General features: G+C 35.1%; 1 protein-coding gene across 1 annotated transcript in view; it reads right to left on the bottom strand.

Annotated features, from left to right (window-relative positions):
• The window catches only part of LOC150103211 (neural-cadherin-like), a 540895-nt gene that overhangs the window by 477932 nt on the left and 45554 nt on the right, over window positions 1-17409 (bottom strand). The window contains exon 3 of the mRNA XM_090397648.1: window positions 10228-10419. Within this exon, the coding sequence (XP_090253774.1) occupies window positions 10228-10419 (192 nt within the window). The remainder of the gene's footprint in view (window positions 1-10227; window positions 10420-17409) is intronic.

Raw genomic sequence — 17409 nt, 5'->3', positions numbered from 1 at the left:
GAAAGAAAAATCTAGCCCTCACCCCTTCTTAGCAGCATTCATTCTCAGATTCCAAGGAATTAAGATTCTCTTGTCCTTTCCTAACACTCCATAAATTGAAAAATTCCATCAATTGAAATCTTGTATGACCCTTTGAGAAGCTTGTAAGTCTCAATCATAACCTGTTTGCTAGTATCTGCAGTCTACAAATTCTCAATTTGTCTTCATAATCAGTATTCGATAATCCTGATATCATTTTTAACAATCTCCCTTGCACTCTCTCTCCAATATATCAGAATCACAATGGAAACCAGGAGATCAAACCTGCGTACAATAGTCCAAGTGAGATCTTATCAAGGCCTTGTAAATAGGCAAAATGACATGCTTATCTTTACATGTGAACATTCATTTCAGAATTGCAATTAGTTTCTTCAAGCATAATCCCACCGATATAATACGACACTGGATATCTAATCACGCCAAAGAGAATGACTTTACATTTATTGACATTGAATTGACATCCGTTTTCCCATGCCCACAATTTCAGCCTATTCATATCATTCTGCAGATATATCAGCAGCATTCCTGATTATTCTACTTATCTTTGCATCAGCAAATAGCAGTATGTTGCTTGTCAAATCCTTCCCAACATCATTAATGTATAGATTGAATAACAGTGGACCAAGCACTGATACTCATGGTACACCACTGGTTACATTATATCTTGCAGAATCACATCCCCCATATACCAGTTTTTGATATCTGTCAGTCAGCCATCCTCTAATCCACACTAATATTGTATAATCCAAACTCATATTCTCCCATTTATTAACAGTCTATCATGCTGTATTCTGTCAAAAGTCTTAGCAAAATCCAAAAGTATCATGGTATAACCATTCCCCTTGTTTAGTTCGATGGTAACATTATTATAGAATGTGAGCAAGTTGCTAAAACATAACCTTCCCTTAGTAAATTCATGTTGTTCATTGCAAAGTAGAGATTCACTGTCAACCCATTCCTGAATGTGAAACCTAACCAATTTTTACAAAATCTTCACTACCGCTCCTGAGATACTAATTGGTCAATAGTTGGATACATCGGTCTTTGCACCAACCTTGTGCAATGGAATTACCATACATTCTTTCCATTCCTGTGGAATCTTCCCTGTTCTGAGACTCATTAAACAGCCTGGTCAAAGGCTGTTTAATATGAATAAGGGTGTTCAGTTGAACTGAACACCCTTTTAGCACGCGTGCTGATATCCTGTCAGTCCCTATTGCTGAATTCTTATTCAGTTTGTGCAACAGCTCTAACACCTCGTCCTCATACCACCTGAGTTTCTTCATCTAGTGAAGAGGCAGCAGTGAGCTCAATGTTGCATACACCGGGCTGATAGCTTTACCAAAATAGGCACTCATTAGTTGAACAAACTCTTCTGCATCTGTATCCCTGAAGCCATCTGCATTTAGAAGTTATTCTTTCATATTCATTCTTTCTTTTACTTGCAGCATACAAGAATTCTTGTGGGTTGTCTTTAGCACGGAGAGCCAGTTTCTTTTCATACTCAGACTTTGCTTTCCGTACAACAGTTGTGACTATTCTAGTCTGCTGCTTATAATTTTCATACAGTACATCATCCTTTTCTTAAGAATCACTTGCTTGATAAGATTACACATCCATTTGACTCCTACCCTATTTATTATTCTTATAACTCTTGGGACACACTCTGATATCGCATCATTAAGTATTGTCTAAATGCTTCCCATGCACTGTTGATATTCTTCTCATCCAACAACCAATCCCATTCCAATGAACTTAATATACTCCTCAGTTGGTCATTATTTCCTGCTTTCTTGTTTAGCATGTAACCCTTCCTGAATGGAACATTTATAGACTTAGTCACTTCCCAAGTGAGTACGGCATGATCACTGTCATTAACCAGAGGCAGAATAGTTACATCTTTAACTGAAACGCATTCTGACACTATAATAAAATCTAACACTCTTTCATCTCGAATTCCTTCTGTCACATGCTACTTAAGGAAGTTATCCTGCAACAGCTCAGTAAATGCATTTTCATTCTTCTCATGTGATTCTACTGCGACCTAATCAATATTTGTATAATTAAAGTCTCCCATTATGATTAGTCTTTTTGCACTCATCTTGTCTATTTGGTGATGCTTTCCTTCATCACTAGCAACCGATCCACCAGGTCTGTAACAACACCCCACTATGTAATTGATCTTGTTAGATTCTGCCTCACACCAGAGATGGCTTCAAACTCACTGCCACATGAAATACTGTGAGTAGTAATACTACAATCATAGGTCTCAACTCTAACAGGATTCAAGCCATCCGACATCATTAGCAGCACGCCCCTCCTCTCCTGTCCTCTCCATTCTTCCTAAAAATAGTGTACCATTTACACTCTATACCAGTTAGTGTGTCTGATTCTGATAGCCAGGTTTCACTAATGCCTACAATCTGAGGTCCCAACATACTGACTAAGGCAACAAAACTCTACTCCTTAGTTTCTGATACCCCTAGTATTCGTATACAGACATAATAATCTATCTGCATGTTCTTTTGTATACTCGTCTGCATGACACAGTTGGATAACTTGCAGATCTCTATTCTTCTCTAGTGTTTTATACATGTAGCCATCTCTGCACACGTTTAATGAGTCTGAACCGCATGAACACAAAGTCAAAATCGTTCTCTCCTCGTCAAGATTTCCATGACAAAGCCCATTCCCATCATTAAAACAGTTATATAACATTGTCACATTCTCACCATTCCATCCTTTATAATTTAGTTTCCCTGACTCTCTGTCTTAGGTCTCATACCAGTTCTTAGTTTTTCTAGACTCCTGATAACAAACACATTCAGGTGCACACCATCCCTCTTATACAACTGCAATCTTCCCTCAAACTCACTCCACACATCCAAAAACTCGCATCCATTCCTTCTACACAGCCTATGCATCGAATTGAGCCCTTCTTAATTGATTTTCATCATATCGAGGTAAAATACTAATGATTTTTCACTTTCTCACTCTGCACTCTCACATCTTCCAACAACCCTTTCCTGTCCTCTTTCATACTGAACTTATCGCTAGTTAACTCGTTAGTACCTACAATTACAATTTAATTTACTTTTCTGTTTTTGAATTGCTTTTTGTAATTTCTGCATAGTTTCTCTGATGATCTGCTTTAATTTTGCTATTTTGGAGGTTAATTCATTTTCATTAACTTCTTCCCAACTCCACTAACCTTGTTAGTGGGGCTAGCCTTCTTGTTTTTCGCCTATGCTGCTCTTTTTAGCATTGCTTTTCTTGCACGTTTTTGGTGCCATTTTAAACTTATACTTATTGTTGAAATATCTTAATAAAAATATGTTATAAAATACAAATTACACTAAAATCAACATTAATACATTGATTGTATATAAAATACTAATTTTCTAACAAAAAAGCACAATAGAGCAGACAAAAATCACCAATTTTACAGGAGCGCTAAATTTACCGACCAACCACAATGTATCCTCAAACCTTCGAACATTCAGGATAATGGCATTTGATGATCTAATGATCATGAGTCAGCATCACTACTTGCTGAATCAGTACAACTGGAAAACAAGAAGCCATTTAGATTGGTAAACATCATCATCAAATTCCTGACGTACCCTTAAGTTGTGTACAAGATACGATAGTACTACATGAAAAACTTACATTATTACCAACTTCCTTTCTACAATTTTTCTGCCAATCAATCTATTCCTGTGAAGACTAACAATATCAGATCTTATATTTCTGTCTTATAAAGCACTTTTTACTGTATCAATTCACCTATTGTTTTTAAGTGCCCATACCACCTGAGATTAGTTCTGCTAACACATTCTTAGATGCTAATGATGTCAACTTTTTCCTAATATCCATATTTTTAATATGATATTGCCATTGATGCCACCATCTGTTCATGTACCTAATCTTTCTCAGGACTTGCATATATGTGATCTCCAGTCTTTGGTCGAGTGTTTTATTTCTAACCCAGCTCTCAGATCCATAAGTTAAAATTGGCCTGAACACTGTATTGTATACAGCTAATTTAGTGTTTTAACTAATTTCTCTCTTATTCCATATAAATTTATTCAGTCGACTTCCAACCATACCAGCTTTGTTGATTCCGTGTCTATTTCCATATTTAATTTACCACCTTCACTAAAAATCGTGCCTAAGTAGCTGAAATATTTTACTTGTTCTATAGATTCTCCATTCATGATGCAGTTGATATTTTCAATGTTTCTGCCTATTTTTAATTTTCTCCTTGTCTTGTTATTGCTGATTTTCATACCAAATTTATTACAACAATTATTCATTTTAGTCAAGGAATCTTGCAGACTTGTACCGGATTTATTTAAAGGTATAACATCCTCTGCATAAAGTAAAGAGCTGAGATTAACATCTCCAATTTTCATATCGGATTTAATACTGCTTTCCTTCATAAATCAATACAGATAATAAATAACAAAGGGGATAACGTATATCCTTGTTTAACACCAGATTTAACATCAAACCATCTTCCTGCACTTCCTTCATTTCGAACTGTTGACTTATAACTCAAATAAAGACTTAGTATTGCTTGATATAATGCCCCATTGACACAATATAACTGTAGCATTTTGAATAACTTTTATACAGATCTTTGTTATCGGTACACAATAAATAACGGAAAAAATTCACGTAGAAAGATTATTTATTAGTATAATTTTACTAATAAATAATCTTTCTACGTGAGTTTTTTCCGTTATTTATTGTATACCGATATGTCTACTCACGGTTTACCTGTTTTAAAACTTAGATCTTTGTTATATTCCCATGATTTCTCAACTATTTGTCGTAAAGTGAAAATCTGATCCTCAGCTTCTATTTTGCCTGAATCCAGCTTGTTTCCTCAACAAGCTTCCCTTCTACAATCCTTCTCAACCATTTCTCAAGTATACTTTCATAAATCTTACCTGGAACACTCAGTAGGGAAATACCTCTGTAATTCTGACATTCAGTTCCATTTCCCTTTTTATATATTGGTACTATGAAAGCTTTACTCCAATCATCTGGAATTTGTCCCTCTGTCCTGGCCTTCGTAACTATGCAGTGCAGCCACTGCAAAACTTTTATATCTCTATACTTGAGCATTTCTGGTTGAATATCACCTACTCCTGCTGCCTTTCCACATTTCAGGCTTTTGATAGATTATGCAATCAGGAATACATATCCAAGTATGGATATGTATTCCTGATCACATATCTGTTATGTTTTTTACTACTGTGCTGTCATCACTGCTTGTTTCATTTAGCAATTTTTCAAAGTAATTACTCCATACATCAAGGATATCTTTTTTTTTTCACCAGTTTTCATGTCACCTTTATCATCTCTAATTCCTTTTACAGCACTCTTTCCTCCATTTCTGAGCTTTTTAAACAGTGTCCAGAATATTTTGCCACCTTCTTGATATTTATTTTTTATGTTTTTATTGGTAAACATTTTATATTCTATTCTATTATTAAACATTAAAACCTCTAACGAAGATTATAACACCAAACTGGACTGAAGAAACCCATGATTTAAGGAAAGGAAATTTAAAGTTAAAAAGAATGACAACTGGCAGGCATTAAGAAAGCAACATGAACAACACGATTTGATAATTAAAACATATTTCAGTCTAAGAGGTTCCAAACAATTTTAGAGTGGATATGGACATCAACTCTCAGAATGAATGCCAACATCACCTTGGAGATGAAAAGAATCAAAGTGCAATTTCTACTGAGTGGCCAAATGGAAAATGTCTTTCTTCCAACTAGTACATGATCACCACATTAACAGAGTGAAGTGGCTTGAATAAGACCACATTTGGTCTCTAACATCATGGATTTCACATTATCTTATTATTAATCCCCACTAACGATATCTACAGATTAACTTTTTTTGTGAAAGATTTTTTTTAAAAAAATCGATCCATTAATTTTCTCCAGCTCATATATGAAGTCTGGAAATATTTTTATTTTTTATTTTTTTTTATTTTATTTTTTTTTTTATTAAGGCTGAAGTGGCAAGATGTAAGGGCTTGCTTTGTAGGATGAAGCTCCAATATGGTAGCATGAAAAACTTTCTTCCTGAATAATCCTGTTGTTTTTTTTTTCTCCTCCACTTTCTGGTGTGGTATCTTACCAAAGTTTTCTTTTGTCTAATCCTGCTACCCATCTTTTTTTTTTTTTTTTCACTTGGATTGTTATATCGAACCCTGCAGAGAAACCTGAAAATTGCTGGCCAACGGGGCTCTGGCACACCCAATTCCATGAAGAGCGTCTGTTCTGATCAGAAACATACTACTGCGTTCCAGGGTAGGCGACGTGTCGAGAACTGCAGTCCAGGATCTCCATGAGAAATATGCTACGAGGACACATGCTACCGTGTCTGGGGCAGCCAACACGTCGAGAGTTGCAGTCCGGAATCTTGATGAGAAATAAGCTACAAGGACTCTCAACATACTTCAGCTAAATATCAACGGCACATAAAATTTTTAAAAAAATGGAAGAACTCAAGAACATTTTATATAAAAATAGCATCCACAATGCATTCTTACAAGAAACAAAACTAAATCAAAATCTTAAGCTTCAAATCAAAGGCTATTCAACATTAAGGAAAGACAGACTGGATTGTTCTGGCAGTGGTCTAGCTATACTCTTACGGACCAAACACATTAAATATGAAGAAATCGTATCAACTACAAACTGCAATATAAATAGTAACACAGAGGTTCAAAGCAGCCAAGATATTTCTACCAAAACACATTATTAAAATAGTTAATGCATATCATCCAGATAACACAGAGATCAATACAGAACTAATTAAGCAACTAAGTCTAACAATGTCAGATACAGAGATCCTTTTAGGAGATCTAAATGCCAAAAGCCCAACTTGGGGCTCCCCACAGCTAGATCGGAAAGGAGCACAAATGCTTTCCAAATTCACAAGGAACACTGTGCATTTGATACTTTTACATAAAATCCTATAAAAATAAACAAACTCAGCTTTAACAGCGTAGGTAGGAGTCGGATTCATGATAAGTAAATACAATCAATACTTGAAAAAAGATAATTTAATGAAGAAAACATTTATTTTTTAAAATGTCAATGGGAAACTTGGCAATGCTTTTCCTTGACCAGCTTGTCTATGTTGGCATCAATGTTGGAAGTCGCTATGCACAGAGTATTCTCGAGATGTCAGTCCGTAATCTGAGTTCTTCTCTTGGACTTTACATGCTTCATTCTGGAGAACTGCTCACATAAATATGTGCTTCCTAACAAATCACACATCTTCAAAACATGCCGACAAAGATTAGGGAATGCATCCTCAGAAATGTAGTCTCTGTAAAATGTAAGCAAGGGCACATTGAATAATTTTTCTCTCAAAGAAGAGTTGTTTGGAGTTCAAGCAGCTCCATTTGTACTGAGCCTAGCATTTCGACTGAATTGACACTAAATGGCATTAAAAATAAATCTAAAGAAGACTGTTGGTTACGAAAATCACTAAATCTCTCTTCGAACTCACTTCGCAACACGGCTAATTTTGTAGCATATTCAGCAAGAAACAAAAAAGTTAAACACAGCGAGAAGCTGAAAATGAGTTAAGTCTTTCTTTTGCAAGTTTTGCCTCCCAAAGTTTGAGCTTGGTCACAAAAGCTTTGATGTGATCAAACAGTGTGCACCAGTTGATCTTTGGATTGTAGCCGCATATTTAGGTCATTCATATACAACAAGATGTTGGTCACAAAGGCACAGTTTCTCAACCACTTCGGATCGTTGAATTCCGCAATCGGCTTCCCCTTGGTTTGCATGAACTACTGTATTTCGCTCCTTAAGTCAAAGACTCTTAAGAACCTTCCCTCTGCTCAACCAACGCACATCACTATAATAAACCACATTGCTGTGATCTGCATTGCACTCTTGGGTCAAAAACTCTTGGAATTGACGATGATTCAATGCCCTAATAATGTTGACGAGTCACAATAACTTTCATGACATTCTCAAATCCAATAGTTTTCGCGCAAAAATTCTTCTGGTGGATTAAACAGTGGTAATGGATGAAATCTTTTCCTTCTAGTTCCAGTTCTTTCCGTAGCAGTACAACAAACCCACCATAGTAGGACACCATCAGTCACCACACCCTCGAGGTTGGTTAAGCCGAGGTCAAAAAGCTGGAGCATTTTTCTTGGTGGCTTCAAGAATATCAGAACTTTTCGTCATTCCCTTCATAGGTACGAGCACTAGCAGTTCTTCTGTCACAGTGAATTGTTGATCAATGCCACAGACAAAGACAGCCAGTTGTGCTGTATCCTTCACATCTGTGCTCTCATCTAAAGCAGGTGAATGACATAAATTCGGACGACGTTTTTTTTTAAAGTTCCTTCAATGTCATTGGCAAGTTCTTCGACACGTCGTGCTACAGTTACCCTAGACAAACTCGGTTTTTTAAAGACTTCCTTATTATTTGGGCACAGAATTTCCCCAGCGATGAGACACTCTTTTACAAACTCGCCGTCCAAGAAGGCTTTTGATTTTTTAGCAATTTTTTCAGCTATTACATAACTTACTTCGATGCAAGCTTCGCTCTCTTCCCTCTGCCTTTTATAATGCTGGCATTTTAAATCAATTTGGAGACAGTTCACTTTGTCCACATGAAGCTGCCATTGAAGGTGATCGAAATTGGATGCATGCTTTGTCTACTGACACTGTCTCACGACAAATTAAACACATTGGTTTATCGTTGATATGGTTTATCCTAAGCCAGGTGCTTACGAGGTTTGTAGCTAGGATTTAGCATCCCGAGTTGTTTAGAGGTCTGGTTTAATATATTTTTTTTATTTATTATTTAATTTTAATATGTATTATTCATGAATGATTTATATTTAAATATTAGGAATAAAATTTCCCTCTTTGCTAATGGCATGAATCTGGGTAGCTACTGTTCAGATGACCTAAGTTCTCCACAAGATATACTTCAAAGACTCAAAAAGTGGACAGAAAAGTAAGATTTAAAATTTAATGCAAACAAATGCAAATATATGCAATTCGATATGGATATATGTTAAATGAATAGGATTTAGAAAGCTTCCAAGTAAAGTAACTAATCCATATGAGACCAACTAATTCGTATTCATTTATGCCTTCATAAAGATTTCACATCCTAGATGGTATTTGAACCCAGGTCTTTCTGAACAGGCAACTTAACATCTCCATGATTTGCGGTGTTTAATGAATAAAAAGATTTGGATATTTCCAGTAAATTGTATGATTCATTAAAGGAAACTTTACTTGTAGGAGAGAGGAAGTTACATTACCATTATATAAGTCATAAACCATTACTGGATTATGACTCATGACTTCATTCACTAAGGATATGAAGGGACATCGAGAGAATCACCAACATTCAAAGATAAACTAAATGCAAAGAGTCTGTATCAAGACAGTTTGTGAAAATTAGTCTTCAGGTTACAGAAGGTAATGTGTAACTAAGAAACTTTATGTAGTTCCTGTTAAACATGTCTGCAGTGTTATTCCTGTATAAAATGTGTAAACATTTAAAAAATAATAATAAAGAGAATGAGAATAAAGTTCAATTTCAATTTTTCACTCTTCCTACACAATACTGAGTTAGTAGTATCAGACCATAGTTGTGGGATTGGTTTTCCACACAAACATAAACCTAACCTATAATACATATGACAAGATGTTTGTTGTAAAGATATGAATTTTGATAATTTGTGAGTTTGTTACTGTCATGCTATCTAACTAGTCTGGTAATAAGATGTCAGTACACAGACCTCTATCTTAGATTATACGAAAATTATTATAGAAAAAAAAAATTTTCTGCTTTCTCCAAATCAACTTACAGCGAGCATTATTAAAAGAATATAGCAAAGCAGGCACACATGACTGTAATTAAAGATTACACAAATTCAAAAACAGTTCTAAACTATAAATCATTAGCTTGTTTTGGCATACCATCCATGCCTCACCACATGAATTTAGCATAATGGCAGTGAAGGAGTAGATTTCGTGGCAACTATACAATTAACAAGCTCCATCAATATTTTTATTAAACAAATGATAGTTTGCTTTTCAAACACAATTTTGTTTGCAAGATCAAGTATTAAGTCAAGTTTAAAAGATAGTGATAACAAATACTCACTTCTGTCTCTCACTAGAAGGTAATGAATAGTGCTATCGGTATCTGGATCTCGGGCTTGAAGTTTATACACTGATGTTCCAGGTGGTGCATTGAGTTGAACCACTGCTTGCATTGGCATTGGTCGATTAATGAAATAAGGCTCTTCATCATTGACATCACTGACATGTATAATAATTCTCTGTTGATCAATGGCTGAAAAAAAAATAAAATAAAATAAAAAAATACACTTTTTTTTTAAATCACTCCATATTGTATTACCAACTGACCAATAAAACAATCAAAATAAAATACTGAAAAATAAAAACAAATATCCCAGGTGGCATGAAATTAAATGCTCTAAGCAACTCATTTGAGTTGTAGAGAGAGACTTTAATTATCTGAACCCCTAAGTAGGCCCAAATATGTGTATATTTCAAAAAGAGCAAATACTTAATGACAAAAAAAAAAAAAATTGAAACTAGCAAACTGATATTGGTTTCAAGCAAAATCTTCAGAAGTTTCTTGGCTGTGTTCAGTGTGTAGTTATGAACAAGAACAATCATACAAATTAAAAAGAACCAGTGGTGTACGTTTCAATGCAGGAGGAGAGAGTTCTGTAGAACTACTATATGACTTCAGAAGGAATAAGAGTAATTATTCATTTGATCTACTACATGTAGTATATCAAGTGCACGCACACACACTATATATATATATATAATACTAAGGTCAAACACAAAGGACAGCAACTGATCTGCTAAGAGTAACTAAGTTTATTTAAAAACTAGGAGAATGACAAATTAGGTCTTACTTAGCATGCAATTTCTTCTAGTCAGAATTCAATGAAACAAAATTATGTTATCATGAAAGGCAAAACTAGTTCTGGAATGTAGTCTTGAATACCCCACACTGTTGTTAATTTCTTATGTTATATCATGGTTTATCAACACTAAAATAATAATTTATGCTAGCCAGTTTTGCAAGTTCTGTGGTCTGCTCCCTCAGAATAAGAACTCGCAAAACTGGCTAGCATAATAGTGGTGACAGTCCTAACATCCTCTCTTCAGATGTTTGTCTTGGGATCTCCTTAAAGCAGAGAATGAAGAATTAGTCCATTTTCTATTTATCTAGGATGCCCCCAGTGTCTTTTACCAGAAGTCAAGCCCTCTAGTGCTAATTTAGGTAAGCTATCCAATCTAGCTATTCGACCCAGCCACTGGAGCTATTTCTGATGTATTTTAGTGATGATATTTTCTTGTGTTCTATCAATGGAGTGGATTTTCCTTCTAACATCATCATTTGTTATGTGTGCCATGAATGGTATCTTCAAAAATTTTCTGTAGCACTTCATCTCAAAGGCCAATAGCCTTTTCTAATCTTGCTTTAACAATGTCCAACTCTTACATCCATATAGTAAGAAAGAGTTAACAAGGCTATCGATGAAATTAGTCTTGTAGGTAGTTATAATTTACTGTTCTTACAAAGTGGCTGTAATCAATAAAGGACACCAGCTGCTTCCTGCAACACATGCTTTAATGTTATGTTAAGACCAGCCCTCTGTGTATGCTTCCCGAGTAGGTGAATCTTTCTACTTTTTTCATCATTAACTGAAATTTCTGTAGGGTAATAAACCCTATGAAAATTTCATAATATAATAATCCTGACTCTATTAAAATGCCCAAAGACATTGTTTTTGATTTGTAAATGTTCATCTTTAATCCATAATCCCTAAATACCTTAGAAACTATCTTGTAACCGATGTTCAACAGAAGCCGTAAACAAAAAGCTGAGAACAACACAACATCGCATGGAAAGAAGTATGCTAAAAATAACATTAAGAGATAAGAAGACAAATACCTGGATAAGATCTCAAATAGGTGTCATGGATATTGTAAAATACATTAAACAGGCTAAGTTGAGAGGGGCTGACCATATTGCCAGATGCAGTGACAGGAGATGGACTAGAAAAACAACAGAGTGGAGACCAATGGATGGAATAAGACAAAGAGGAAGGTGGAGGGATGAACTAGAACAAATTGCAGGAGTGAGATGGATGGGAGTAGTGTTGCCAAATGAAAATTACTAAAAACAGCTAAATCTTAAAAAAAAAAAAAAAGAGAGAGCTAAAAGGGAGATAAAAATAAAAATTTGAAGCTAAAATTTTTAAAAATAGTAGCCGATACTTTTAAGTTACTTACTTTATTGAAGTGATACTTTCACATAAGTGGCTAAATACATCTTCCATGTGGTCTTCTGCACTTAATTTATCCACATTTTCACTTAGATTTTCAGCTTTATTACATGTGGCAATTGTTCTAATATTACTCAGTGTAGATGCTAGTAAATGATAGTCTGTACAGTACTGTCATGCCTGAGGCCATACTTGACTAACAAAATAGCTGTCAGCATTGGCAATTCCATCTTGTTTCTTAATTTAGTTTAAACTACATTCATGGAACTAAAAATTCGTTCAATTTCCACATTAGAATTTGGAAGTATTAATAAATTTATTGCACAATAAGCAATTTCTTTAAATGGATTCATTCCAGATGCATCTTTATATTCTCGTACTTCAGTCCAAAATAGCTCAGTGTTTTCTATATTTGTCCATTTATTTAAGTGGATAGTATTGTACTGGTATTCAGCAGCAGCAATATCCTTTTCTGTTTTCAGCATTATTTCTAAGATGGGAGTAACAGGTTCTTTTATATGTTTTAGGGTATTGTCAAGTTTTCAGGCAACCTTTGCTTAAGCTGTTTGAAGATTGTCTTGCTCTACTTCTAAAATTTCGCTCATCATTTTGCATTATTTTCTTTTGTATCATCAACTCTGAATTTTTTTTCAAATCTGTAAGATTTGAAGTGGGATCCAAATAGTCAATCTCCCACCCTAGAGGAATGACTGTGGATGATGGTAGCACTAACATATTAGCAATAGAGTGAATCAAACAAGAAAGGTCTTCAAATAATCTCATCTTATCCACACTGTTAATTCGAAAAGTTTGTTAACTTGCTGAACTTGAACTAGAATAGAATACAAAAATAAAATGTACAACAGATTCCTTTCATCTTTGTACATTTCCCACAAAATTTGAGCTTTGTAACATTTCTCAGTCACACTCACGACTTCGAAGCGAGTTTTTAATTCCAACCACTGGCTGAGAATTCTGTCTACTACAGGTTCAATGGAAAGCCACCTTGTTGTACAATTGCTTACAATTTTCAGAGGAGCATCATTTTCGTTGATAGTTTCATACAGCTCTTTGTATGCTGCTTGTCTTGAAGAAGAATGTGAAAACCACTTATACATTTCGGTAACTAAAAATTCTAATTTTCTTGGGAGAGATTCTGCACAAGCGCGAGACATTGTTAGTTGTAACGATTGGCATGCACATCTAATTAAAATTAAGGAGGGAATATATGCTTTCAGTTGTTCATAAATTCCATTATTGACACCAACCATAACACTGCCGTTGTCTGTACCAGTTGCAATGAGATTTTTAATGTCCAGTTTCTTGGTCAAGAGCTCTTTTTTTTTTCAGTGCAGCCACAATACCACTAGCATCACAGTTTTCTAGAACCACCATGCTCAGAAATATGCATAATTTTGTCGAATTTTTGCTATAATAAATGATGGCCATTCCTAAACTCTTATTCGCTGTGATATAATTTGATTCATCTATTAGCAAGCTGAAATTTTCATCTCCAATGTCCACAATTAGATCTTCAAAATGCTCACTAAGAATATTCTTTACAATTGCAGAGCACTTAGTTCGGTGCATTTTTACCTTTGGCATAATTTGACTGTCTGAGATGATATTTTTGCAAAGATCTACTAGATGATCGCAACTGTTGAATGATGAGAGACAACAAAGAAATAAAGCTAACCTACCTTCAAAGTTCACAGTCTCATCAGACTTCTTCACAAGCATATTTGTAATAGGAACAGCCTTATATGGAACTGCAGCAAGATGTTTCTTAGTTTTGCTATGCTTTACAAGCTGACAATATTTAGCAGCTATATCATCACATCTGCAAAACTTAGTGACCTTTTGTAGTGTCACCAGGAACTTCACACAACCATTTACTAAACATTCCCATTTGCAACCACTCCCTCCTAAATTTTTGCTTGTAAGCTTTATTTTTCTCTTTGCTCATTTTTGAAGAAGGGTATACAACTTTTTACTGCAATGAATTACGATCAGTCTTTGAAAACTTCCCACTCGCTGTTGTAACTACCAACCAGAACACTGTGCAAAGACTAACTTGTAACAGTGCTATCAACTTTAAGGCAACAAAATGGCAGACTGTTGGGCCATGTGACTGACATCATCATGCGTTTGAAACATGTACGATGCTCGCACCAAACGTACAATACAATTCCTTATCAAATGAGAACATCTGGAAAACTTTTAAAACAATTTCTTTAACAGTAAGCTATAAAAACAACTAAAAAGAGCTAGATTTGGAGCTAGGTGCTAGATTAAAATTTTTGGAGCTAGAGAAGAAAAAAAAGAGCTAGATCTAGCTCCAAAAGAATTAAATTGGCAACACTGGATGGGAGAGGCAGAAAACCGAGTGATCTGGAAAATCATGGGGAAGACCTTCATCCAGCAGTGGACAGAATCAAAAGGTTGAAGAAGAACCGATGTTCATTGTCTGCTATTAGGTCAATATCATTGGCAAATCTGAGATGGAATTTTTTTTTTTTTGCCGCCAACTGTAATTCCAATACAGCAATTCCTTGATTAATCCACCTCTGATTAGTGCATCATTTTTTTTTCTATACCCAAATTTGATTAGTGCACTTATATACATCTTAAAAATAAATGTTACAGATTTTAAAAATCTTCTATCTATACATTTTTTATGGCTATTTTAAAAAAAATCACTCACCAGGATGAAATAATTTAGTTACCGATTTAATACATTTTACAGTTCTTTTTTAATGGCATACTACACTATTTCCATGTATGTTAGGTTCCAAATTTACTGCCAAAATTTATGTCGTCTGCAAATTACAGCATTTTGATGATCATATCTCGTGCATTCTTTTCCCTACTTTTTTAAAGTATTTTAAAGTATTTTCCCAATCTTTCATCATGAGTAAAAGAATTAGTGAGCAAAAAAAGTGGAAGCATGAAAATGATTCAAAACACAATCTCACTGGAAGAAAAACTTGAAATAATAAAGAAAAATGAACAAGCCGAGTCCAGAGCAAAGATAGGACAAGAACACAAAAATGGGCGAATCAACTATACGAGCAATTTTAAGCAAAATTGCTGAATACAAAGAGAAAGGTAAGGCAGCTTCGGGTTCATCATGCATGCACTCAAAATCCAAGTATTATAATGATTGAATTAGAGAGACTTATTTCTACATGGATCGAAGATTGTAACCGAAAATGGATCCCACTAAGCACTGACCTCATTAAATCAAAAGCATCACGTCTCTTTGAAAATTTGAAAAAAAGGGCTACCACCAATGACAGAAAAGAAGAAGAATTCCATGCTAGTGCTGAGTGGTTTGAGTGTTTCGAAAAGAGAAATAGCCTACACAATGTTCAAACCACAGGCGAAGCTGCAAGTGCAGATAAGGAGGTGGCCAAAAATTATCCAGAGATTTTGAAGAAAACTGTGGAAGAAGGAAGCTATTGTAACCAAATATTTAATGTCGATGAAACTGGCCTTTTTTGGAAGTGAATGCCTTCCAAGACTTTCCTGCACAACATCAGAGAAATCTAAGCCTGGTTATAAAGTCGCAAAGTCAAATGAACTTACTGCCAGCAATATGCAAGCCGTTTGGAAGCACATTCTTCCACATTGTGCAAATGATTTTAGAGGTTTTTGAAATGAATATAAGTTAATTAAATCTCATTATGGGAAATTGATCGATTCCAACTTGCTAAATTTAGATGCACAGCAAGAAGATCCTGAAGAATATGAAGAAAATTTAATCACTGACAACCCCAAAGAGGTTTCTGGGAAACAATTTGAAAATGTTTCATACAATCGAAGTTTTTAAGCAGCAATGCTTATAGGCTGACCCTGATGAAGAGAGAAGCAGTAAAATTTGCAGAAGCAGTAGTAGAAGAGAAAACAGGACCATACCATCAGTTGTATGAAAAAAAGAAACAGAATGTCGGCCAAACAAATAGCGCCTCCGTAGCGCAATTGGAAGAACGACGGTACATTGCGCCCTTCGATTGGAATAGGCCTAAGTTCGATTCTCGTCGCGACGGGAGGAATCTTTATCTGGTCGATTTCAATCGAAGGTGAGTTAGCCGATCTCATACGGAGGTAGCAGGGTTTTTTCTCCCGGAAACTCGGGTTTTTCATCCCGCATACATACAAATCGGCCCTTCAGAACACACGCAATTTACAGACAAAAATTACTAGTTGTGGTGGTGTTGGAGGTGGGCGGTAGATGGCGTTGATGGAGATGATTCATAGTAGAGGTTAGGTGTAGAGACAGTTGTAGGTGTCCTCCCGCGATGAGTCTTCGGACTCCTTGGAGGTATCAGGAATAATAATAATAATAATAATAATAATAAAACTACATGAGCTCAATTTTTTGTTAAGCAGAATAATAAATTTATATTCTGAATATGTTTTGTCTTTCAAGCTTCATGGTTTTCCTGAGATACACCCTAATTCTTTCACAAAAAAAATTAAGGGTGAAATAAAGAAATTCGAGGAATGAATTATTCTTTACCCATAGGTTATTATATTCGATTGGTGCTTTTTCGATTACTGTGCCTGTTTTAAAGAATGCATTAGGCACATTAATCGAGGGATTGCTGTACCACTGTTTTCCAAGGAAAATTTATTATATATTTCAAATATAGGATAAAAAGCACTGGCCAACGTATGCAGCCTTGATGCACACCTTGTTCCATTTTGAAAGGCTTGCTATAGCTGCCACTGATTTCTACTGACATTTCTGAACAACACTACAGTCTTAATTAGGCATACTCTTTCATTATCTATTCCATACTGGTTCAGTATTCTCCAAAGTGTCTCGTGGCATACTGAATCAAAGACCTTCTGTATATCTATAAAACTGTGACATAGTATTTTATTATGTTTAATATATTTTTATACAAGGAGATGTATTGTAAATAAAGGATCGCTTCTGTTTTTGCAGAATCCTGCTCGATTTTATTTTCCTCTCAATGCTAAGGAGTAAGATTTTTAGGAAAATT

The sequence above is a fragment of the Typopeltis vanoorti genome, chromosome 9, assembly GCF_054136105.1.
Source record: "Typopeltis vanoorti isolate ZY-2024b chromosome 9, IOZ_Tvanoo_1.0, whole genome shotgun sequence".
Lineage (NCBI taxonomy): Eukaryota > Metazoa > Arthropoda > Arachnida > Uropygi > Thelyphonidae > Typopeltis > Typopeltis vanoorti.
The sequence above is the reverse complement of the archived record's forward strand: the minus strand, read 5'-3'. Positions and strand labels throughout refer to the sequence as shown.